The following is a 25,392-nucleotide window of genomic DNA, read 5'->3' as shown; positions in this document are numbered from 1 at the left end:
TTCTGACTGCTCTCATTTTCCGAACCTGGAGCTCCCCATCCAGGTTCCCTCCCCATCTAGTTCTTCAGATTCCCTTTCTTGCTTTTCTTGTCCTCGAGTGGAGTCACCCACTCCTTTCCTTGTACGAACTGTCTTATACTGAGCTTCAGACAAGCCACACCCCCTAGGTGTTTCCTTATTTAAGCCAGGTCTTTTTTCCCCACTTTATGGAGTAATACGGGTTTGGCTTTACACCCCTCCCGCTCTGCCCCTTTTTCTCATCTGCAAGATTGTGTTTACGTCTGTTAAGTTTTATCTTGTTGGTCCTGTTAGGACTCTTAGAGCTCTTTGGATCCTGATTATGTCATCCAGTGTAGTCACTCTCCTGGTTTTGCATCATTCTAATTTGATAAAGATGTCTGCCTTCCTATAAGTCACTGATAAAAACATTGTATCATAGGGGGTTTAATACAAAGTCCTATGGCACAGCAGTAGAGACTCCTTTTAAGCTGACATTATTTCATTAATCACTATTCTTTGGATGTGCTATTTCAGTCATTTCTGATTTCATTCAAGTAGATTCATTTCACATTTCTCCATCTTGTCCACAAGAATGTCATGAGCTATTTGGTTAAGTGCCGTAGTGAAATCCAGATACACACCATATCCACAGCATTCCACTGATCCACCTAGTCTTGTAACTTTATTATAAAAGGAAATGAGGTAAGATTAGTGTACAGTCAGGTGTTGACTGGTAAATTGTTCATCAGTTGATAATGCCCCCATCCCTTCCCACCACTAAAACAAAACCCCACCAGAACAAGGAAGAAAAGCAGTTACATGTTATTTGTTGAGACTAGTGAAACATGTTGAAGGCTGTAGTGAAGAAATTTGAAGAATCCTTATTTATGATAGTTCTAAGGGATATAAATTTAGATTATTGAGTAGTATCTGTGATTTTCGTTCAGCAAAAACCTCATGGAAGATCTTAGTCGCCGGTGCCAGAATTCTGCCTTTTGAGCTAAGAGAAATAAAACGGGTTCTGTATATCAGAGAACAGCCCTTTCAGAGACGGTCTTACTCTAGAACAATAATGCTTTAATTTCCGAAAGTCTCTGTTCTGAATAACGGTTATAGTAACTATTGGTGGTAATAAAGACGTTAATGTATAATACTTTGCATTTTCAAAGCATAACAGAGTTAGGTAAGGTAGAGCATTGGTTTCAGATATATTGTCTTGCCATTCTATTTACTATTCTTTCCCTTGTTTTCTTCCAGGATCGGGATTTAGAGAGACTACGTAGAAAATGGCTAAATGCATTAACAAAACGTCAGGAGTACTTAGATCACCAACTGCAAAAGCTTGTCAGTAAACATGGTAGGAAAAGCAAATTGAATACTTCCCTCCCCCACCCAAGTTAGTGCATAATTAATCCCCATTTGCAGCCACATAAATTAAAGGTAGATGAATACATCAGCAATGGCGCTGGCAAGAGCATAGGGATATTACTTATTTGTGTCATATCCTTTCAAAAGAACATTTATCTAGTTGGAATGTTGTCTGTGGAGAGGTCCCCCCAGCCCCAACAAGGAGAAAATACAATAAGCAGAGTAAACATTGTCCCTCAAAAATAACTTAAGATGCTAAATTCTAGATTTCTTGTCCAAAAGCACTTGAATCCGCTGACTCTGAAAGAAGTCATTCATGTGCCCTTCCACTGTAAGCCTTCCATGATGGCCTCTCTGTAAAGAGTACACCAACCTCTCTAGCTTATTTTTTGTGTGTGTGTGAATTTTCTATCACTAGTTAGGGAAGTAATAAGTTTCTGGTGAACCCTCATCAACCAATAGGCAAATCTTGTCCTTACACAGGACAAAAGTGTAAGTAGTAAGTGAGACATCTGTATTTGACCTTCATTCCTGATGTTCCAGATAAAACAGAGGATGATGCTGACCGTGAAGCTCAACTTCTAGAGATGAGGTTGACGCTGACTGAGGAGAGGAATGCGGTCATGGTCCCCTCTGCAGGCAGTGGCATTCCAGGGGCTCCCGCAGAGTGGTAAGAACGCTGCCGTGTGTCTTCTGAAGTTCTAAATGCTCACCAACAGACTGTTTTCTGTATGGATTTGCCTATGCTTTAGTTAATGGAAGACTCATTATAGCATTTGGGAAAAAGTTGTTTGAATCAGAGGAAGTGTTAAATTATTTTCATGAGTTGAAATAACTATGGCCTAAAACTGTGCTTTATTAAATAATATTGTTATTGGCCCAAGCAATTAAGATTTCTGAGAATCTAAATCAATATTTAGTACCAGTGCACTTAGCATTTAAAAAAAATAGTTAATATGTTAATTACTTGGGTCATTCCCTTAAAAGACCATTCGGTCATCATAAAATTGCATCTCCAGGAGTTTTTGGTTTCGGTGCTAGCTAAAACTGTACTGTCAGCAAGTGTTCGGTGCGACTTTACAGAAACTGAAAATAGTAAATTAAGCCATATGGGCTTCTTAGGTATATAATTTTATAAGAAAGTAACTTTAAGCAAGGGAGCTGCCTTTATGAACAAGTGTATATGTCTTATAAGACTGAGTTCTAGTTTCAGTGCATTTGATAATTATACAGAGTACACCAGTGAAAAGAAGCAGCACTTGCAGTCAAGTCTTTATGGCATCTCTATACGAAATTATAGCAAACCCAATAGCAGAGTTACTGGCTTGACCTGCAGTAGCTCTGAATGTGTATTAAGGCTGTATCACGAAGTACATGCTGCTGAGAATGTCTGCTTTATTTGAGATGCTATTTGTTCATTATATTTTAGGACTCCAGTTCCTGGGATGGAAACACACATTCCTGTTATATTCCTTGACTTAAATGGTAAGTTATGAGGTGCCTTCTGAAGTCTTACCTCTGATGAATTGGTGTCCAGATAATACCTAGATTCTAACAAAGTGTACAGGTAGGCAGTTCTGTACGCCTAAGGTTAGGGTCCATTTTATGTGTGCCAAGGGACTCTTGAGAAAGAATGAACTTTCTGTAAGAATACTATTTTTATACCAGTAATATGTATATTTCATTATGGTTGTCCTCACATTTCATTCTGCAACCCATACTGCTGTATGTGTGCCTTGCTCTTTCATCAGTTTTGGATGATAGTAATGTTTTCATGTGCTTAAAGTATTTTCTTTAATTCTTAGAAAAAGAACTCCCTCAGGAAAGGACTAATAACTAGTCATTGCTTATGTAGCATGTTTTATTTTATCTGGTGTTTTCTAAGCATTATCTAATAAATTTCTCACTTTTTCTTTACATTCTTGTGCCATTCATTCCAACATTACCTATTTCTAAAATAACTGTCATTTTTTTCCCTGACTTTTTCCCCCTCATGTAAAATATTTTGGATGTGACTACATTTTACATATACTCTGCCTGAGGAAGGAAAATAAAAATGAAAAGATAGATTAAAGAGCTAAAAATAAGTTAAAAGTCAGCAGTTAAATTCCTAAAACATCTGCAGAAGAACTGCATATTAAAATTAACCATCCTAAATGAATAAGATTGGATGTCCTCGGGGGTTTTCTTCCATCTAGCTGGAAGTGAGTTATAATATCTGAAGTGTTTAGCATCTTGAGCTACTTAGCTTATTTAGACACGTGGAAGATTTTTATATGGACACAGAGTTAGGAAATAATACTTAGCCACTTTCACTGTCTGTTCCCCTGATGGGGTTTTAATGTATTGCCACTATACTCTCTCCTGTCTTATTCTCTAGAGCCTTGGAGATTGAGGATGACTCTGGCTTAGTTTTATGTTGGGTTCTGGATCAGTGAGTGGTGTGTGTGTGTGTGGTGTGTGTACGCGCACGTGCACACGCATGCACACACAACAAAGTGGAAAAGAATAAGATAAGAAGACCTGTTAGTATAGATATTCCTGGACATCAGGACCTCGTTCAGTTTTATTCCCATTCTTGGTCTACCCAAGCCCACATACTAAAAAAGCTATTTTTGATGTCTACTCACAAGCTTATGGTACACGGGGAGCTGGGTTGGGGCAGGTTTGGAACTGAATAATTAAAGGGTCAGCAGGGCAGCTCTCCAGCTTCTAGTTCCTGTAGCCAGTTGATTCTTTAGTTGAACTTAACTGTCAGGTAATTGGAATCACTCTCACTCTTGTTTCTTCAGTGCACTAAGAGATAGGAAATTTAGGTTACAATCTTTTCATTAATGTTTATGGGCTGACCTTGAGTAACCTCTTGGGTATCTTAGCTTCAGTTGCCTTCCATATAAAATAAGGCATAAAGGTAAGAGATTGGGTTAAGATAAGCTCTTGAGGCACTTTCCAGCTCTAATGTTTGCGAACTGTTTGATGGTCATCTTCCATGTCATCTAAGATTTTAGAGCCAAAAACAAATGAAATTTGAGGCAAAAGAATTTTACACTAAGCACATTGAAATTCAACTGGTAGGTGTTATCCTTTAAAATGACCTCTGTATTTAATGGAACTTCTTTGCTTTTAGCTGATGATTTCAGCTCTCAGGATAATCTTGATGACCCAGAAGCTGGTGGGTGGGATGCTACCCTTACCGGGGAAGAAGAAGACGAGTTCTTTGAACTGCAGATTGTAAAACACCATGATGGAGAGGTAAATAAAGCACAAGGAGGATTGGATGAAAAATAGTTTCTTTAACCTTTCCCTGAGCCTTTTGAAACAGTCAGAGAGTTCATCATTTCAAAGCTTATATTTCACAAGAAACATAAATGAAAACCTTTCATTATGACTTCCAGAAAGGATGGGACCTGTTTCAGAAGGAGTGGACCATCAGATTATGTCTGTTCACTGTTTTACTTCCTCTCCTGGCAAAGGTTCTCTGTTAGTAGTCATAGTTTAGATCAGCAGTGGTCCACTGTCTCGGGAGATGCTACTGAACAGAGCATGGAGGTATAATGACACCGTGCTCGCGATTTGCTTTGAAATTCTTCAGTAATGACTTTAAAAAGGGGGAAAAACATAGGTGAAGCCAGCGTGGCAAAAAAATAATGTTCGAATCTGAGTGATGAGTATACAATGGAAACTTATTTTTTAATTTTGAGTATATTGGAAAAATTCTTAAAGATTTTTAAAGGAAAGCTGATAATGATGCTTCGAAGGACACATTACTTAGTGGTGTGCCTAAGATGCAAAACCTGAATCTAACAGTGGGAATACAATCAGACAAACCCAGCTGTGGCACACTGTGAAACAGAGGGCCTGTACCCTTTTTTAGTAAATCAGTGTCATAAGCTGTAAAGAAACATTGGGGAACTGTTCCAGATTAAAGTAGACTAAAGGGACATGAGAACTAAATACAATTTATAATCTTAGATCAAAACAGTTAAAAAATTGAATATGGACCCTATATTGTATAATAGTATTGTATCCATGTTAAATTTCCTGAATATGATAATTGCCCTATGGTTAAGTCAGAGAATATTCTTGCTCTAAGAAGATACTTGCTGAAGTATTTAGGGATTTAGAGTTATATGTCTGTAACTTACTCTAAAGCGGTTCAGGAAGGAAAAATTCAGCAAAAAGCCCCCACAGTAATACTGTGTGTGTATGTATTGAGAGAAAGGCAGCAAAAGGAAAAGTGGCAAATGTTAACAGTTGATGAATCTAGAAGAAAGATATGCAGAGTTCATTGTACTGAATTTGCATTTTTAAAATTTTTTATGTTCGAACATTTTTCAAATTAATTTAAAGGCCAGCCAGCCAGGAACATTCTGCTCTGCACTTCCCAGACTAGGGCGAGGCAGGCCACGTCCTCAGGTTGCACAATCTCTCAGGGTAGTTCCAGTAGAGCCGCATTCGTGACTGGCGTGTGCCACTTCAGTGCAAGCCAAGATGTTTCCTCGTGAAGCTTTTTGTTTTTAGGAAGAAAGGAAAAATATGTTCTTTCTTTCTTCTCTGCAGGTGAAAGCGGAAGCCTCTTGGGACTCTGCAGTACACAATTGTCCTCAGCTTAGTAGAGGCACACCTGCAGACGAGCGAGTGTTTCTGATTGTGCGGGTGACGGTCCAGCTCAGCCATCCGGCTGACATGCAGCTCGTATTACGCAAACGAATTTGTGTCAATGTTCATGGCAGGCAGGTGAGTCATTAATTCTGTCTGAAGAAATGACTCTAACCACGGGTCCGACACGAGGGCAGGGCCGTGGAATGATTGCTCTAGCCTCCTGTCCCAACAGCCTCTGTGAAGCATCAAGCTTGTCTTTTCAAGGTGGCTGTCCCTGTCCTGTAACCGTGCTTGCTTCAGTCCTGGAGCATGTCATCCTGACTTCCTCCTAGACAGTGTTCAGTTGTTAGGCTGAATCTTTCTTACTGCCTGTGCACGAATTGCAGCCATTCTTGTGGGTGCCACAGAAAGAGCCCTGTCAAGGTGAAGTTCACTGTTCTTGGTTTTGACTGTTCATCTGGGTCCTACAAGATGTCAGCGTTCACTGCAGTTAGCGCTCGTTTGCTTCTTACCCTTCCCTTTCCATACCTTTCTTTTCTTTCAGTCACCTCTGCCTATTCACTGTTAAATTTGGAATGTGTACTCGGTTAAGCCTTGGGGTAAAAAGATGTGTAAGAAAAAGAGTCTGTGTCCTTAAAAAGCCAGCGTCCGTCGGCATATGTAGATGTATAAAGAGGGGCTGTAATGCAGTAGCTCATCCTGCGCTAGAAGATTGCAGGTCAGAGACTGGAGAGTTGGGGCCGAGAAAGTCAGGCAGGGCTGGCTTCAGAGAGCGAAGCAGCTTGTGAGCTGCTCTTTCACACGCGGGAGTGGGGCAGGCAGAAAAGGAGTTGTTGGCTGTTCCATGGAGAGGAGGAAATGAGGTGCAGAGGTAGTGGGGATGGCAAGGGCGTGGCAGGCTTGGGGACCTTCAGGAGCATAGTGTGACTGTGCGTGCTGCAGAGGCTGAGGCTGTGGCTGTTAACATAGTTGCAGCTAGATTATGAAGGGCCTTGTGTCCTGTGAAGAGGTTTACTAGAAAACTTCTAGGTAAAGATGCGAACCATTTCGGTTTTGCAAATAGAATTTGGGAGGTTGATTCTAGGGAATTTTTTAAACTGTACTCAATTTTTGGAGGCCTTCTCAATACACTGACTAAAACCAAGACAGATGAAAATAAATCTTTTCATTTAAAAGAGCACAGTCATGGTTGACAGAGTCCTAGATGTAATCTCCACCCCTAAAAATTAATCTTTAGTTCTAAATGTCACACTGATATCAATCTTTGAAATGAAGACTGGCGGTAATGCTGTTAAAATTGCAGCTCTTTAGCGCGGCAATCCAACATCAATAAAATCCAGGTCGCCGGGTTAGCCAGAGATGTGCGTGGTGTGTCTCCCATTCACTCTTCTCCTAGTCTCCTTTTTCTCGGAAGTCTTTAAGGAACTGAAAAAGACACGTTGCTCCTGGGGAGCATTTTGAAAAGTTATTTGCTATTTCAGAACTTGAGGTTCTGGTTGCCACGCACTGAGGCCGACCTGGTACAACTGGCCTTACCCAGTCACTGAGCCTGTCCTGGTACCAGCCCCACGGAATTTTTAACAGAACAGGTGCATTGTGGAGTTACCAAGTTTCTTCTGTTTTTTTTGTTTTGCTTTTATTTTTATTTTTTTTGATTTGCTGCATTTCTCTTCATCGAAATGATTTGAAAGTATCATAGTATCATATTTTAGGGTGTGGCAGTTTCCCTCTCAGTTTCAGATAATTCTAAAAATGACTTTTTTTATAGCAGGAACAGGGACTTCATTCTGATCCTAATACATGCAAGTCAGCTTCAGTAATTCTATACAAACAGAAAACAAGAAAGGGAGATAATGGAAGCACCCCCCCCCCCCACACACACACACACTGAAAATAAGCCGTAGCTGCACCTGGACCAGCGTGACCGGCACTGGCTCAGCACTGCAAGGCTCGGAGTCGAGGGTGAAGGGATGAAATAAGTGGTCTGTTTTCATTCTAAGAGACAAAAATCTTTTTTAAAAAATTAACTAAAGATTATTGAATAGGAAAGAAATTATTAAGTAGTTTGTGAAAATATGTATTTCTGAGTCCGAACGGCTTGATTTTTCTGTTTGCTCTGGGCGTTTTTACATATTTCCTGCTTTCCTCTTGCACGGAGAAAAAGGTTCAGCGTTAGTTTAATATTCTTTCCTCTTATCTGTATTCACCAATTATATTCTGCCCTCATCCCTGCTCTCTTCAACCTCTACAGGATGTTCAGTCTTAGCAGCATCTTCAAATGAGTCATCTATGCATTAATTCAACAGTTCAATTCTTAACTGTGCAAAGAGCACAGTCAGCATAAACAATGACCATGCACTCTTAAATCATTCTTCATAACGATCCTGCTTTGGTCAAGAATTTAATGCCTAAACTTGTCAATATTCATGGTACAAGATGTCCATCGTGCTGCAAAACAAACAACAAAAAAGTGTAAGAGTCACCAGTCCTTGCTCACATCTTAGTTAGAAGGTCATTTCATTGTGCATGCATGAGTCAACAGCCTATCGCTGTAGACTTTAAGCAGAGTTGAACCAGATGCCTAGTGTCAGTTCCCAGAGTTGGGGGTCTGTGCTTTTCACATATATGGACCTGTCACCCGTTGCACACATTTGGATACACAAGTGTCTGAAATTGGTTTTGAGCACTAAGACGGACCCGTATTTAGTAATTTGGATTCCAGCTTGTTTATATTGCAAATAGGCTCTGTTTTTGTTTGGTTAGAATGAATGCAGGGTCCTTTATGCTGTCTCTCTGTTAATGTAAACTCGGTTTTTGAGGTGGGAAACTATCTTCTGTTTTGTTTTTTTCTAGGGTTTTGCTCAGAGTCTCCTAAAAAAGATGTCTCATCGAAGTTCTATTCCTGGCTGTGGAGTGACTTTTGAAATTGTCTCCAATATTCCAGAGGTGAAGGATCATATGCAATTTGAATTTACTAAAAATAAACATGTAATTAGAGCTAACTCCCTGAAAAGTCACCTACCCAAGAAATATGTATTAAATGGAAATGTATATTTAGGGAAATGCTATAGATTTATAGAGACATTTCCTAATCCTAACTTGACTCATAGTAAAATGTACTTATGGCTTTAAAGTTTCTGGTTTTAGAATTCTGTTAAAGAACATTCTCTTGAAAAGCAAATCAACACTTTTTCGCTCAGAAGGTGAAGAGGAACAAAAGGTACAAGCTTCCAGTTACAAAATAAATGAAGTCACGGGGATATAATGTACAGCGTAGGGAATATAATCAATAATGTTGTGATATCTTTGGATGGTGACAGATGGCTACTAGACTTATTGTGGTGATCACCTTGTAAGTTGTATAAATGCCAAATCACCATGTCGTACACCTGAAACTAATCTAATGTCGTACGTCAACTATACTTTAATAAATAATAATTTTTAAAAAAAAAAAACCATGAGATAATAGTATCATAATCCTTGTAGCTAGGCACCATGGCATAGCGTAGAGATTTAGGGTTTTCTTTTGGAGTCAAACAGAAATCTCGTTTCTTTCACCAATAACTAAAGTGAACTTGGGTAGGTTACTCTGAGCCCCAATTTTTTCATTTATCAGGTGAGAGTAGTGATGATACCTTCTGAACAGGATTCAATGAGACAATGTATGTAAATGGTGGTGTACATGACAAACTATAAATTGTAATTGCTATTATTATTATAGTTACTATTATTATTTTATTATTATTTCTCTTTATGAACTGAGTGAGATAGTCACAGGAGTTAAACAAAGGGAGCTTAAAACATCCCTGACATAAGCTTATTGGAGTATGCTGTTTATACATGCTTCCCAATATTTAATTGCTGATTGAGACACATTTACTCACCTGGGCACTGGCCCTGTTGGTATTAGAGGCCTTCCCGCAGTGATGGGAGAAATGAGGGTGGGCCTAAGAAAAGGACCATGGAAAAGAGAAAGAGCAGTGTCTCTGCCACACACGCTCTCTCCGCAAGCAAGCGCAGCGTGAGTGAGGAGGTGCAGACTGTGCTTTCCTCGGAGCTGGAAGATGGAACGTGAGCCTGGGAGTGCACACTTCCCCCTGACCACACCGTCAGCATCTGCCTCACTCCCTTCATTTAAGGGCTCAGTACTTGTCGATTGATCCTGCTGAGTATTTGAACAATAGATGAACAATATGTGTTTTAATACAGAGATCAGTTTTTGGAAGAGTAAAAAGGTTACACAGTCCTTAGGCTTTGTTTTAGATTGCTTTTATTGCAAAAACACATTTTCCTCTCAAATAATGTCAGATAGTAACTAGTTATTTCCTGGACCTTCAACGTGTCAGACTTACATAGTAAATATTAACTGTTAAACTATTTAATTTGGAGCCTGCTGAACAAATATTAAATCTGTTTTCAGAGTTAGACTACCTGCAAAATCTTGGGTCTATAATAGATTCCTCTTTGTATACTTATGTGTTTAAATAGAGACTTAACTGTTTATTCTCCGTATCTGAATGTTTTATATGTTTTTCCAGTGGTTTCAGATCTTAGCACTAAATGGCTTGAATGCAGTTGAGAAACAGCTGCAGTCAGTATACAGTGCATATAGTGACGGCTCTGTGAACCATCCTCAGTTTTTCCTTTGTTCTCTTCATCCCCCCCTTCTCCCCTCCCATTTATAATTCTTGCCCTGTCTAAAAGGGCATTTATTCTTCAGGCGATATGGGTTTCAAAGGGAAGCAATGAAGGGAAATCAGCTGAAAGATAAACAGAGCCTCATGTGATTGGGCTATCTATTAAAATTAGCTAAACGTCTCAGTTGGCAAGCGTTATTTTTACATTATCAAATCCTGATGGTAGAGAAAAAGAAAAAGTGAGACTTAAAGCTTGCAGTGAAAGGACTACATTTAGTTTAAAAAAAAAAAAAGATCCCTTAAGAAGCTAGGTTTCATCATGAAAAAGCCCCCAAAAGTTCTTTGTGTTCCATATTACAGAAGCTTTGAGGGCTCCTGGCAAAAGGAAGTGGTCAAAGGCCAGAGAGCGACAGGAGACTTTTTTAAAGCAACTGGAATGTTAGTGGGAGTATAAAAGATACAAACACTTTAGAAAATATATACCTACTCCATGACTCAGTAATCCTAAGTCCTTTACAGAGAGAAATAAAAGCATATGTCTATACAGACTCGCACAAGAATATTCATAGCAGCTTAATTCAAAATAACCTAAAACCAGAAACAGTCTAAATATCAATCAACAGAGGAATGGACAAATGAATCGTGGTATATCCATACTGTGGAATCTTACTCAGCTATACAAAGAAATGAACTGTATTAACAAATCTCAAAATCATTACGCTGAGTGAAAGAAGCTAGACACAAAAGAGTGTGATTCCATTTGTTTGAAATTCTAGAACAGGTGAAACTAATCTATGGTCAAAGAAATTTTGCCTTGAGGAAGGATAGGGACTGACTTTGAAGCTCATAAATGAACTTCCAGAAGTAATAAAATTTTTATGTCTTGATGGGTGTTCAGGTAACATGGATATATACATTTCTTAAAACTCAAGTTTCCCCTTTCTTCGAAAATCAGAATAATGTCTGTCCCTTCAGACACCAGAAAGTATTCTGTGTTGAGTAATAAAAAGAATGTGTACCTCCTTTGTTAGGAGTCAGGAGACCCGAGTTCTAGTCTTACCTCTTTTGCTAATTATGTGGACTTCCTCTTTCCTCATCTACAAAATGAGGATGATTTCGGAGTTATTAAAAGGCTCAGATGAATTACTATAGGAGACAAAAATTTTGCCATCTTCCAAATTCTTCCATATTTTGTCTGTTCTAATGGCCATTTAAGTTTTAAAAATTATTTTTGAAGTCAGAATGCATCTTAAAATTGATATCTTAAAATTAATTGGCAGGGTTTTTTCTCCATAGAGGTGATAAAATGATGTTTTTTTCTTAAAGTCGATGGCATCTTAAGATGCAGTGGCATGTAGATACAACAGATTCACAAATAAAGTATCTGATTTTCCCTGAGAAGAGTAATTTGTTATGACTCAAGTTTGTGTGAAATAATTAAATACATTATCAAAGTCCCTCCCTGGCTTGTGAACATCCCATTTATATGCATGGCCCACTCATGGCACATGAGCAGGGTTAGGTACCCGAAAGCACGGGGAATGAAAAATTGCCTAGCTAATTCTCTTCTTGATTGGCTCTGTGCCGTTGGCCTCTCCACTTAAGAGTTGAGGATCAAGACCAGTTTTAGAAGCTGCCACATTTTGAATATGTAGTCTCTTGTAGGCCGCTTAGTTAAAATGTCGAAACTCAGCCTTTCTGTACCCCTATCTGCCTCCTACAAGGGTTGTTTGGTTCACATCCTTATCTGGCCGTCACCCCAGCTCCTCATTGCTTTCTCTAGTCCCTCAAGATATGTTCCCGAAATCCTGTTGCAATGGTTGTATTTCCAGCTAGACCACCAATTCTTTCTAACCAGTAATGTTTTTGTTTTCATTGGAAATAGAGAACAGTTTTGTTGAGAATGTGCTGTTTCTATGCACATTTCTATGCACAGCTATGCTGTGTTTAGCCGTTCAAGACAACCTAACCACCATTTATACCATGATTTCTGTGAGAACTGCATTTTGAGTTCCAGAAGTTGACTTTAAAATGGAATTTTGGAATACATCCCATTTGTTAGTTCAGTACTCTGTGTGTGTGTGTATGTGTGTGTGTGTGTGTGTAAATCAAGAAGCTTTTATAATGTTTTCTTCTGCAACGTACTTAATTTTAATATACAACTTCCCATTCTCCAGGATGCCCAGGGAGTGGAGGAACGAGAAACATTAGCAAGAATGGCAGCTGATGTTGAAAACACGGCTTCTGCTGACTCAGAGGCTTATATTGAAAAATACCTCAGAAGTGTGCTGGCCGTGGAGAACCTTCTTACTTTAGATCGTCTGCGCCAGGTCAGCCGACAGAGCTGGTAGCAGGGCACTAACCCAGCCTGATTCTGTGATTTACTTTCTGTAATTCACAGTATTGTTAGGTCTAAATTTTTGAAGTGTGTGTTTAAGTGAAACATATTAATTTAGCTTAAACTTGCCAGTTAAGTCTTTGAAGATACAAAACCTATATTTGGAAAGTTCCTTTTTCCAAGACACTAAATGGTATCTAGTTGCCTTGAAGTAATGGAAGAAAATATTTAACTCTTCCTTCATTCTAGGCAGTAATGTTACTGAAGAAATATGCAGCAGTGAGACACAGTGGACCCTGTTTACTTAGCTGGATAAGCCTGCTGCAGCCTGAGAATGGTCTCTAGAAGGAATTCTACAAATGCGAGCTGTAAACCTAATCCTTAAAGAAACCATAAACCTCTTTTTACCTAGCAATATTGAGACTTTTTTAAAAAACCAAAGATACTAATGAAAACTAAGAGAGAATGGTCTGATTTCCAAGCCACTTCTCCTGGGATGAACCTCTGGTTAGCTAGAAAGGAGCCATTAGTAGATGAAGAAGAGAATGATATAGGTAATCTGTCAGCTAAATCATTAACTTTGAATATTCCACAGTGATTATAATTGGATCATTCTGTCATGTGAAGTAATAGCCATCATTTAAAGAACTAAGAATGTGTGTATATATAGATGGTAACTCAAAGCCAGCTTTTGTGAATATTGCTTTGGTGGTGTGTCTCTAACATGTAGTTTTCCTCTGTTTTCTGACTGACAGGAAGTCGCAGTGAAGGAACAGTTGACAGGAAAAGGGAAGCTGAGTAGGAGGAGTATCAGCTCCCCAAATGTGAACAGAGTGAGTGCATGGACTCCCCATTCCCTGCTGTCTCTTTTCTCTCCTCTTCTTTCTTTGAATAGCTCTTCTCTGTCATTAAAATCTCATCTCGGATATCATTTCCTTGTCAGAACTGCCTAGCATAGTGACTGTAGGTGTTCAGTGAGTAGGTGTTGAGAGTTCGAACTCAAACAAAAGTAGCCAGGTGCTTAGGGCAAGCCATTTGAATTTTCTGGGTTTAGGTATACAAACTCAATTGCTTACAGGCTATCCAGCATAGTGTAAATGAGTAAAAGAAGTTAGGTTTGTTTCATAACAGTGTCTTAAGATCATTGTTGTTTTTTAAAACACACACACACACACACACACACACACACACATTATGTGTATCTTAAACACACAAAGAATTCTTCACAAAGAAATACGCTTGTGGCCCTGTGATTTATCTCTCCTTCTTTTACTTTTGGTCAAGTTGTGGATATGAGAAATATTACACCTTTGTCTGAACTTCACACCAAGAGAAAATATAGTAGAAGCATCGTAATGAAGAGCAGCCGACCCTTAGCCTTAGTGTTCTCTCGAGAGACAGTAGTGAGAGGTAGGAAGGGTATCAAATTGGAGGGTGCACGTGGCCATCGAGTGACCGAACGGCATCTCTGTTTGGAGACTGAAAGATTGGGAACATTCTCAGACATTAAGAAACACTACTTTTTCAACATAAATATTTTTTGAGAATTCCTTACATTAAGATGTACTGATTTATGTACTGATGATTTGGTATTTAGAATCCTATGTTTAAAATAAATAGTTCGTGTGTATATATTTGCTGTGAAAAAGGAGTCATAAGATCAAGACATGGTAAGAAAACCAGTAACCGGATGTGCTTTACATGGAAAGAGGCGAACAAATGGATCATCTCTTATTTAGGCCCAGTTGGTTGTTGCCTCCGTGTAAACTGGATATCTGCTCTTATACAAACTTCCCACCTTAAAATTGTCGATAACCAATTCAATTAAAAAAAAAATTGTGCCTCGCAATGTCCCAAACTCCACTAGTCTAGTTTGCAATTTTGGTTTTAACACTCAACAGTCTCTCTGCTACCATCCAACTTTAACATTCTGTTGATTTGGTTTTCAAAGTCTTATTTCCAGGACCGGGGATTTATGTACTTTCACACATAAAGGACTAATCTCTCTGTTTCTTCAGTTGTCTGGCAGCCGACAAGATCTCATTCCCTCCTACAGTCTAGGCAGCAACAAGGTAAGTATTTATTTTCCGTCAGCCTTAAACCTATTTCCCATTCACCTTCCCGTCTCTCAAATATCACATGCTAGTTTTGCAGGCCAAAATTTTTCCTATTCTTCAATACATGTGAAATTTACTGGAATGTGTTTAGAGGTTATTTCTTTTCATCTGCCAGGTAGAATACAATTTAATAGACCTTCTTAATACTCTACCTTTTGGAGGTTAAAAAACAATTTTGTTGCTGAAAATCATATTTCTGTTTAAAATATTCCTCCTGCTTGTGTCAGAAAAGGAAAAATATTGATGTAATGATTGAAATTGTGTGAGGAATAAGAAGATTATACCTAAAAGTTAATATTATTTGTTAGAAGAAAAAAAAAAGAGAACATATTTTGTTAGCTGGAATTTATTTACTTGTTAATATAGGTTTCCTAACTTAAGAGTATTAAGAATAGATAATTTATTATTATTAAAGGAATCACACTCAAAATTGTCATGACTAGATGTCACATATCAGTTTCGTGCCTGATTTTTTTGAGTAAATTGGCTAGAGGTTGGTATTGTCAAATATAGTAATGTGTTCTGTACTGGTATCTTTTTTAAAAATTTTTAATTATTTAAAAATATATTTGACCCCTTTTACCTCATCTACCGCTCCCCTCCCTTTAATCCTTGAGGAGGTTAAAAGTCAATAGTATTGTATAAAATGGTCTGATATCAAGGAATTGTTTTAAAATAGTTTTGGGTCAGGGATAGGAGTTAGGGGTATAGATAAAAAGATGGGCTGCCTAATGATAATTATTAAAGCTAAAGGAGATTTATTATACTACTTTTTCTATAATGCTACACTGTTTTGTTTACATTTGAAATTTTCCTTATAGAAACTCAAGTACTTAAGAACAATAAAATTGATAAACATTCATTTTTAAGATCTAAATTACTAGCAGTTTGCCTGAAATACATATATATGTATGCGTATATATCCTGTTACTTCAGACAAACTACTGGTAACCTAGATCTTAAAAATGATAGGTTTGACTAACTCGATAAGCATAGCATAGGTTACAATTACCTGAACAAAGCAGAGTTTTCAGAAAATTGTGTCATTATTTTTAAATGTAAGTAAATGAAATATTTTAAGGAAAACCTATTTATAAGAAAAAAAAATCATAATTTTCTCAGTGTGTGTATGTGCATTTGGAAATATATCTAACCCAAATCCTCAACTGTAATTTCCTTGAAAAGAAGTGGCTAAAATTTCTTCAGCTTTTCTATTTCTTCTCAGTTTCCTTATGTTTCAATGGAGAAACATAACAAAAAATAATAGTATCTACTTGAAAGAAAATTACTGTGCTTCATTTATACCAAAGAAATATAATAAAGGAACATAGATGCTGTAAGAGAAGTATGTTAGCTAGTAGGAGCCCAAAGAGGGGAGTAGGCACTTCTCTGCGCATTATGCAGGGATTGGGAGAGGCCGTAGAGAGAAAATAGCCCCCTGTAAGCTTAATGGTGGAAGTCCACCCCGAGCAGGGAAGGAGTTGATGCAGCAGCATGAAAGAGCATGGAGGGATGAAGAAAAAGCTTGCTACATTCGTGACAGTTACATGCAGCATAAGTAAAGTAGAGGGCTGATTGTGGGTAGAACCCGGAGAAAGGGCGCCTTATTTTAGAAGCTCTAACATGATGTGCCAAGGAGCAATAAGGGTGGGTGGGAGCCGCCGAAAGAGTAACAGGGCAGTAGCATGCTTGACTTTGAATCGGAAAGTTGTTTTTTTTTAACAGCTCACCTAAACCTCACTTGTTATCCTGTCTGTGATCTATAAAATTATATTAGAATGACATATGTAGTACAAATGTATGCACTTATCAATCCAGAAGTGTGAAAAAAAATTATAATTGGAGAGTGGAGAGACCAGGTAAGGGAGACGATTCAGCAGTGGGGAAGGGGAAGAGGAGAGATCGAGATATGTTAAGGAGATAGAATCTCAGAATTCTGTGTGCATGAAGAATTAGGTTGAACGAGGGAGGAGACTAGGGTGACATATGGGTTTCCGGGTGACAATATATGGAAATGAATTGTAGGAAGGGCAGGCTGAGGAAAGAAAGTGATATAGTTCAATTTTTGACATTACGGTATGTATGCCAGTTCGAGCATCTGGAAGCCTGGGCTGAAAACAGATGTGGGAGCTCAGGGCGTCATTGAAATAATGGGAAGGATTAGCTCACAAAGGCGAAGCTATGTGATGGCTTGATGATAATACTTAGGGGCAAGGGCAGGAGCCGAAGCTGGCCAGAGCGACTGAGCCCTCAGAGAGGAATGAAGACCCAAAGGGAGAGGGGCTCGGAAACTGGGGGACAGAGGTTTTAAGAAGCACTCCTTCCCGATTCTTCAAAGACCATAAAATGAGGACTGATAAACTATCCCAGATGTTACAGGAAAGAGTTTGTTGGAGACCTTTCCCAGGGCACTTTCTGTGAAGGGTTAGGGTGTAGTGAACAGGATGTCACATAAATAAGTAAATATAACATTACACATCTTTGTTACTCTATCAGGACTTTCCCTATTTTAGTCGTTTGATTTCCCGGGGTGCCTGGCTGGGGGCTTAGCGCAGATGAGGAAAGTCTGCTTTCCGCTCGCTCAGATTTCACTGGTGTCATGGTGCTCTCACAGCAACAGGAATAGGGGTCTGTCCTCTCTAGTGCAATATATATTTTAAGTTATTGTCATATACTTAAAAAAAAAAATTTAAATACCCTTTTTTCCCCATTTCAGCAGTTTGCGATCTTCTTCAAAATCTGGCCTCTCTTGCTCCTCCCTAACCACAGCAGCTCCTACCTTCTGACAAACAATGGAATTATTGTCAGGGCAAACAGAACGTGCCAGCTTGCTGTTACTCGCTTTGCTCCGATTCAGAGCGAAACTGTCATTTTATCTTGTTTTGAACTCTTGGCACCCACGGTCCCTGAAAGGTGACAAGGCATAACTGGTCTTTAGCCAACATCTTGTCATTGTCCTGTGGACATCACTTGACTTCTCACTGTGTCCAGATCTGCAGGTTAAATGAATGTTCACATATCAAAATAGCGATCTTTTGCTTTTCACTTGGGGAAAGGTAGAGGAAAACTGTTCTAAAACAGATTTTTATGGATGGACCTGTTTAAATGAATAAGGAAATTCAGGTGATAGAGGATTATACCTGTGATGCTAGAAAACAAAGTGAAAAGAATACTAAGCAAAGAGGATTTGATTCCAGGTGTTCTTCAGTAAGGAACGGCTCCCCATTTTTAGATGAGGGGCCCCACAGTGGTTTTATCACCTAAAGCAGAACATCTTGAAAGATTTTCAGGGAAAATAAATATTCTTAAAATTATATTTACTTACAAGTTAGAAGAGAAACATTTCCCTTCCTATTAGCAGCAGAGAACAGAGGTTCTCCCTGTGGCCTTTCAAATAAAACAACAAAAAACATTTTCAAACATGGCATTGCCTTGAATTCAAAGGGTGTTATTTAAACGCTACCCGTAATAGGTTCCTCAGAATTGGGTAGTGTTTAAACTAATTGCCATACAGATTCTGTAGATCCTACTAAACCCCTTTAAACAGCATTAGTGCTTACATATGTGTGAAATGACATACATACAAGGATGTCCACTGCGACATTATTTATTATAATGCCAGAAGATTGGAAGGAAACTAAATGTCCGTTTGTTTAGTCTGGTTAAGTACATTTTACTCACTCCCACATGCACATGCACACACACAAATAAATAAATGGGATGCTTATGCAGCTGTAAAAATAATTAGGAACCACTCCTAATTATTTGGAAAGATCACCAGGATATACTTAGTGATTAATAATGAAACATAGAGCACTATGCTGCCATTTGTATTCTAAAAGGAGGAGGAAAAGAGAAGTATGTGTGGCTATTTATAGATTTGCTTACATATACGTAACAAACCCTATGAGAATATATGAGAAACTAATACTGTTTCTTATCTGCCTAGGGAGAAGGTGGAAATATGTGGGTAACTGAGCAGGCAGGGGTAGAGGTAGGCAACTTCTCACTGTATGCGTTTTCTGTTATTTGGTTTTGGATCTTGTGAACAGATAACTTATTTAAAAGTAAAATAAAATGTACAAAATTTATTCTCTACTCTTTTAAGTAGCTGGAAGTTTTTGTTCTCTTGTATGTAGTAGTCTGAGAAAGTCTCCAAGTTGCTTTATCTGTTATAATTTGCACACAGATCCTGAAGGAAAGATAATTGATGAAATCATTTTGGAAAACCTCACTAATGTTTTTTTCTTTTCTTTTCTTTTGGGGACTTCCTGTATTCTTCAGTTTTCAGAGATCCAGGGAGAGGTAATTAATCCATTAGGTTTTCCTAATGAGTAGGATACAAGTATTATCTTACTATCTAAAACTTAATATGTTTGCTTTGCTTTGAGAATGAGTTTTTAAATGTTTTTATAAGGTGACTAAATTTGACACTGTACTAACTTTTTGGCTCTTACCCTTTTGTATAAAAATAACTTTGGTAGTCAGTATGTATGATTCCTTTTTAATATTCTTTGTTACCTGAGTCTAAGACTGTAAAAGTATCTGTCAAAAGAGACATCTTACTGAATTTAGAAAGCTCTGGAATGTGAAGATTTGAAGTTAATTCATATTAACCAAATAATACAAATAAATATTTGAGACCTTGGTTAGATGTCCTTGTCTCAAGCATGGGACAGGAGGAGAGGAGTGAAAGAAATGGCAAAAGTGCTTGTTGCTTTTCGGACACCACAGAACTTTGCTCAGAACCATCTTGGTTTCTTCCCATGAAAGTATTAAATGTATCAGAGAGTTGTGTCAGAAATATAATTTTAGCCTGGCCTTGATGATGCTTAAAATGCTAGAAAACATGTTTTGAAATAATTTAAAATTATTTCAGTAATTTCATTAGTTACGTCTGCCTTGTAAACTTGCGTAGGCCTATTTCTGGGTTCTCTGTTTACATTAATCTATATGTCTATCCCTCTGGTCTTGATTACAAAATCAGAATTATTCAGTAAAAATGTGACATGCTGTGTCTTCCCTGTGCAGTAACGGCATGTTCGGTTAGTTGGCCACAGAGTCGGTTCGGCCCTCCCTGTCTCTCCGAATTTTCAGTTAACCTTATGGCCAAGAGTGGTCGGTTGGGAGCAAAGTGACACTACCAGATACGGCAAGGAGGCAGGAACGGAGAGTTTGCCAGGGTGAGGGCTTTGCAGGAGGTGAGAGGAAGGGCGAAGGGACGAAAAACAATCTTACAGTTTGGCCTGTAGTGCTTCGAATCGGCCAGCCGTATTTTGCGTTCCCTTATTTATTGATACTCGCTACATATTAAAATTGGCATCGTTTCATTAAGCCCCACCAAAATTGAATTTGATTAACTACTCTTAGCTTTTAAATTCACCTTAGGGCCTAAAAGAAATCACTCTTGATAACTATCCTTAATCACAGTGATGTGGTTTTTTTTACCATTAATGGATATTTCATCATGATTGTAAAGCGATTTTTTAATAGATTTAATGAAAACTTAGCAAACTTTTTATGACCAGTCTACCAAGATGGACTCACGTGTAGGTGCAGAATTATTTTCAGCAGGTTGTTTTTCCATCTAAAAATTGGTTGTGCATTGAGATCTTTTGCAAGTTGAGGAACACTGTCAACATAAAAGCATTGATTGGTATTTCTAAAACCATTTTAGATGGAATTATATATTTTAATGTTAGTTAGACAGTGCGTTTGTTGTCTTCTGGTGGGAGTTTCTGATGCAATCAGAAGCAGCCGGAAGCCTGAATGAATATCCAGTTAACAAAAGTGGCTCGTGTGTTTTGGTCACGTCCCCTTGCTGGAAACTGCAGTTAGTTGGCCCCGGTGAAGGCGGATGCCAAGTGTGAAGCACTTCTTCAGTGCCTAGAATGGCCCTTGCACTTATCTTTATTTACCTCTTTGTCACTTTCCTGATGAAAAACAGACCTTTTAATGGAAAATTCAAAAAAATCTGTCTAGCAGAGGAGCATCAACAGGGAAACTGAGGGCACACTGGGGACCAGCGCAGGTCCTCAAGTCAGCTGAGAGCCTCCTGTGTTTCCCTGCGCCTTTAAGCTTGGCGCTAGCTACACGTCGTTGTCTTGAATAGAGTTTTGTTTCCTTGAGTTCAGTACATATTAAGTACTGAATTCAGTCTCTAGTATGTTTTAAGCTAGTGGAGGGATCCAAAACGAAGCCAGTTTTCTCTTGTCTCTGTGCTCATCTAGGCCGATTCTGAAGTTCGATAGACAGGCAGAATGTTAGAAACAGATCACTGACTAATCTTTTTAGATTCCAGGTGGTGACGTATGGATTACTGTGATAGAAGTACAAAAAACAAATAAAAAGTCATACTCTTTCACTTTGAGAGCTGAGCTCAAGAGAACAGAAAGGTCCAGTGTCTGGTCAAGTGCTTTTCATCCATTGTCCTGAGTTCATCTCCCTCTAAAGTACCATTAACTGGCATGCTTCTTCCTCCCTCCACCCCAACCGTTCAGTACAGGGAGAATAACTCTGGAATAGCCAAGCATATAAAATTAATTAGAAAGATACTAATTGCCTGGTCCCCAGGGGGGCAGTGTATATAGCTAGACCCTGAACCACAGGTTTCATGTCTGGCAAGAGAATGGGACATGATTTCAGCGGAATGTTTCCCCAGAGATCTGTGGGTGTCAAAGAGAGGATGGAAGAGTGTTGTACTCAGTTTATCATCCAAATTTGTTGTTCCCTGTGTAGCAGAGCTTGTTCTATCTCAGAGAGATTTGAAACGCTCCCTGTTCTCGTCTCTGGTCGCCAAGACCTGGGAACAGTTAACGTGCAAGATTCCTCAAGGTTAAGATGACGGTTAAGGTAGATGGATGAAGTGAGATGTGTCTCCATTTTTTATGCTCTGCTGGGGTGGCAATGTGGCTACGGCGACGTAAGCGCTGCGCGCCCTTTCAGATGTTCCCACTTGAGATATTTGAATACGGAGACAGCAGAGTTACTGCTTTCACTCTGATCTGGTAGTAACATTGTGTGTGGGAGTGCGAACTGGGAACCGTGGCTTGGCAGCTAGCAGAGCCCCGATTGTGCCTCGGGGAAGAGGTGACACCTATTTTATTTGTCATTGGACCATTGTTAGACACCGAACAGCTGAGGTGCTGACTCCAAATCAACTCCTTAGTTTTCTTAAGGGACAGAGCGTCACTCCGTCAGCTGCTAAACAAGGAAGAAAAATCTAAAATATGAAAGTAAATTTATTCTCAAATTAAATAAGTCGTTTTCAAAACAACCTTGCGTTGAGCTTACCACTAAACAAAGCGTGAGACTTTTTTCCCTCTGAGGAGCTCCAAAGAGTGTCGACCTTGGTGTTCAGCCACCTGATTGTGATGTCCCAGAGCACACAGAGCTGCAGCTTCCCAGACAGATAATTAAATTTAAATGCAAAAAAAATTAATGAAACATTTTAGTATGTAAATCAGTGTGTGATTCATAGTAACGCAAATGCTCTTTCAGTGAGATATTTCAGAATTCATGGTTTCCCAAATCAGCTCTTCATGTCTGTTTTGTTTTCTTGCTTCCAATGCTAAACATCATATTGTTCTTTAAAATATCAAGTGCTGAGAGAGTTCTTATGGAAAAGTGTTCTCTAAGGTAAACAGCATCCAGATCACTCAGGGATTATTGATTTTATGATCAGTGCTTAGGTTGCTGCTAAAAGCAGATAGGTTTCCAATACATGTTTGAAACCTAAGGGGCCTTTCCACTCAGTCCATCCTCAGGAGCAGTGAAGAACTCACTTGCAGGTGATTACTAATGAAAACTCAAGTCAATGGTAGAGTCACTCATGTGTGAAATGCTAGCTTAAACTAATAGAAAATACCATTTAACTATAGCGAAAAGGCAGTCAGAGTGATTATCAGAGGATCAAAGGCAACTTAAAGCATTTGAAAGATTTTCATCTCACCTCCATTACTCCTAACATTTGGCTGGGGTTTATTCCTTTCCTAGATGGGACTGATGTTAAAAGTGCTATGATGCTATCACTATTTTTATGGCTCACTGCAAGTTTTAGAATGGTAAAGTAATCCATCACTTGGCTGGCATTGTTCTAGTATTCTGTAGTAAAATCTCTTTAATGGGAATGTACAAAATAAGTTGAGAATATAATAAAACTTATTAATTTAGAGACTTTCCTTATTGGGAACTTGTGATTACTTGGTTTGGACTTAAGTGGAACTTATCTGTACTGTCTATTTAAAATGAGAATTGTGGTAACATACCGTTCTAGAATTTTCCCTTTCATGAACGCTATGTGAATGGATGGGAAATACACTCCTGGAGACGAAAGAAGAGAAACCTGACACCACTAGAGTTGTTCTTGGGTTTCAGACAAGAATCTGGAGTGAACAAGAGTATTTTGAGACAGAAAAGCAGAAACAGCCTAAGCAGCAGAACGTAAGGGAGGATTTCAGAAGGAATGTGTTCATATACCTGCATTCGTGGAGCAACCTGATGTAGTAGTAAGAATGTTAGGTTAGAACTGAGGAGACTAAAAGTGGTAAATCGGAAGGAAATGGAAATGTGAGGTAGTATTACCAGGGAAATTAATACTGTAAAGAAGATGAAAAGTACAAGAGGAAAAGTACTTACGTAATCAAATTGACCATGTCCTGTAAAGGGAATAAAGCGTTGGTAACATATAGCAGTTTTTTCATAAATATCTTTAGGTATTTTTTTTATTAAATGATTTATTTGAATCAAAATTTCCAATTTCGTCCCCAACAGAGCCGGTGGGAAAGTCAACAGGATGTGTCTCAAATTGCAGTTTCCAGAGGAGTAGCTCCAGTTGCCCCACCCCTCCCTGATGGTCCCCAAAATAACCATTCTCCTGATCCAGGTAAGTTATATTTTCGTTGTCAATCACTCTGATGAAATTTGAGCAGCTTTCAGAAATAGTTTAAATCAGGATTTCCTACCAGGTAACCACTATCCTCCTAGTCTATCCCTTTTCTTGTCTTAACATGTTGAGTTACACTGATTTTTGAATGTTGAATTTGTCTTGGATTCCTGTGATAAATATCCCTTAATCATTAATGTGTATCCTTTATATTTGCTTGATTCCATTTGCTAATATTTTGTTAAGGATTTTTGTGTATATGTAATATGATGAATCTCTGTACCTTTTTCGTAATAATGTCTTTCTTAGATTTTAGTATCATGATTATGTTGGCCTCGTAAGATAACTTAGGAAATTTTTCCTTATCTTTTTTTTCTGAAAAGGTTTATGTAAACTTGGTGCTATGTCTTCCTTAAATGTTTGATAAGATTCACGAGTGACACAATCTGGGCCTGGAATTTTCTCAGGGAAGATTTAAAATTATGACTTCAGTTTCTTTAATGTAGGATTATTTAACTTTTTGTATTTCCTTAGGAAACGATATTCATAAGTTACATTTTTCAGGGAATTTTCTATTTCATCTAAATTATTAAATTTATTTTCATAAATGTTTGTGGTCTCTATTGCCCTTTTAATGCAATCTATTTTGATAGTCCTTTTTATTCTCATATATATACTTTTTTCTTTCTGTATTTCTTGAAATATTTTTGAGATGAACCAACATTTGGTATTATTTTCTGTTTCATTGATTTCTGTTATTTCTTTTTGCATTTCACAGATTTTGGCATGTGTACTTTCATTATTATTATATTCAAAATATTTTCTGATTTCCCTGTGATTTATTCTTGGAGCCATGGGTTATTGAGCATGTTAATTCATTTTCATATATCTGCAGGGTATGTTTATTATTGATTCCTTATTTAATTCCATTATGATTAGAGAATAGACTCTTTAATATTTCAGTTTTTTGAAATTTTTTGAAACTGTTCTATCTTGGTGAACATTCTATGTGCACTTGAAAAGAATGTCTATTCTGTTTTGGGACGTAGTACTCTGGATCAGTTATGTCAAGGTAGCTGATAACCTTGTTCAAATTTTCTGTATCCTTACTGATTTTTTTTTCAATTTGTTTGATCAGTCACTGAGGGCATTGAATCTCCAAATATGATTGTGAAAATTGTCTCTTTTCCCCTTTAAGCATATCAGTTTTTGTATCATTCACTTAGAAACTCTATTTGGGATATACACATTTAGGGTTGTTATTTTTTCCTGACGAAGTGATATTTCTTATTATGAAGTGTCCCTTTACATCTCTAGTAATACATTGGAATGTGTCTTGCTTGACATTAATACAGCCACATCAGCTTTTCTTTGGTTTATTGTTTGCATGGCATATCTTTTTCTCAGTTTTTTATATTTTAGCCTATATTTGTCTTTAAATTAAAA

General features: G+C 38.1%; 1 protein-coding gene across 9 annotated transcripts in view; it reads left to right on the top strand.

Moving 5' to 3' along the window:
• The window catches only part of KIF13B (kinesin family member 13B), a 166,546-nt gene that overhangs the window by 107,889 nt on the left and 33,265 nt on the right, over positions 1-25,392 (top strand). For 4 of the 9 annotated variants that reach the window (XM_036233587.1, XM_036233590.1, XM_036233585.1 and 1 more), the window contains 12 exons: positions 1,258-1,357; positions 1,912-2,038; positions 2,798-2,853; positions 4,496-4,620; positions 5,929-6,105; positions 8,824-8,916; positions 12,785-12,937; positions 13,701-13,778; positions 14,964-15,017; positions 19,012-19,056; positions 19,347-19,367; positions 23,832-23,946. In XM_036233587.1, coding sequence (XP_036089480.1) covers positions 1,258-1,357; positions 1,912-2,038; positions 2,798-2,853; positions 4,496-4,620; positions 5,929-6,105; positions 8,824-8,916; positions 12,785-12,937; positions 13,701-13,778; positions 14,964-15,017; positions 19,012-19,056; positions 19,347-19,367; positions 23,832-23,946 — 1,144 coding nt within the window. The remainder of the gene's footprint in view (positions 1-1,257; positions 1,358-1,911; positions 2,039-2,797; positions 2,854-4,495; positions 4,621-5,928; positions 6,106-8,823; positions 8,917-12,784; positions 12,938-13,700; positions 13,779-14,963; positions 15,018-19,011; positions 19,057-19,346; positions 19,368-23,831; positions 23,947-25,392) is intronic. The other 5 variants (XM_036233586.1, XM_036233589.1, XM_036233588.1 and 2 more) reach the window with 5 other exon arrangements.

The sequence above is a fragment of the Rousettus aegyptiacus genome, unplaced genomic scaffold, assembly GCF_014176215.1.
Source record: "Rousettus aegyptiacus isolate mRouAeg1 unplaced genomic scaffold, mRouAeg1.p scaffold_m13_p_16, whole genome shotgun sequence".
In the NCBI taxonomy this organism is placed as follows: domain Eukaryota; kingdom Metazoa; phylum Chordata; class Mammalia; order Chiroptera; family Pteropodidae; genus Rousettus; species Rousettus aegyptiacus.
Note: the sequence above shows the minus strand (reverse complement) of the source record. Positions and strands in the feature narration are given on the sequence as shown.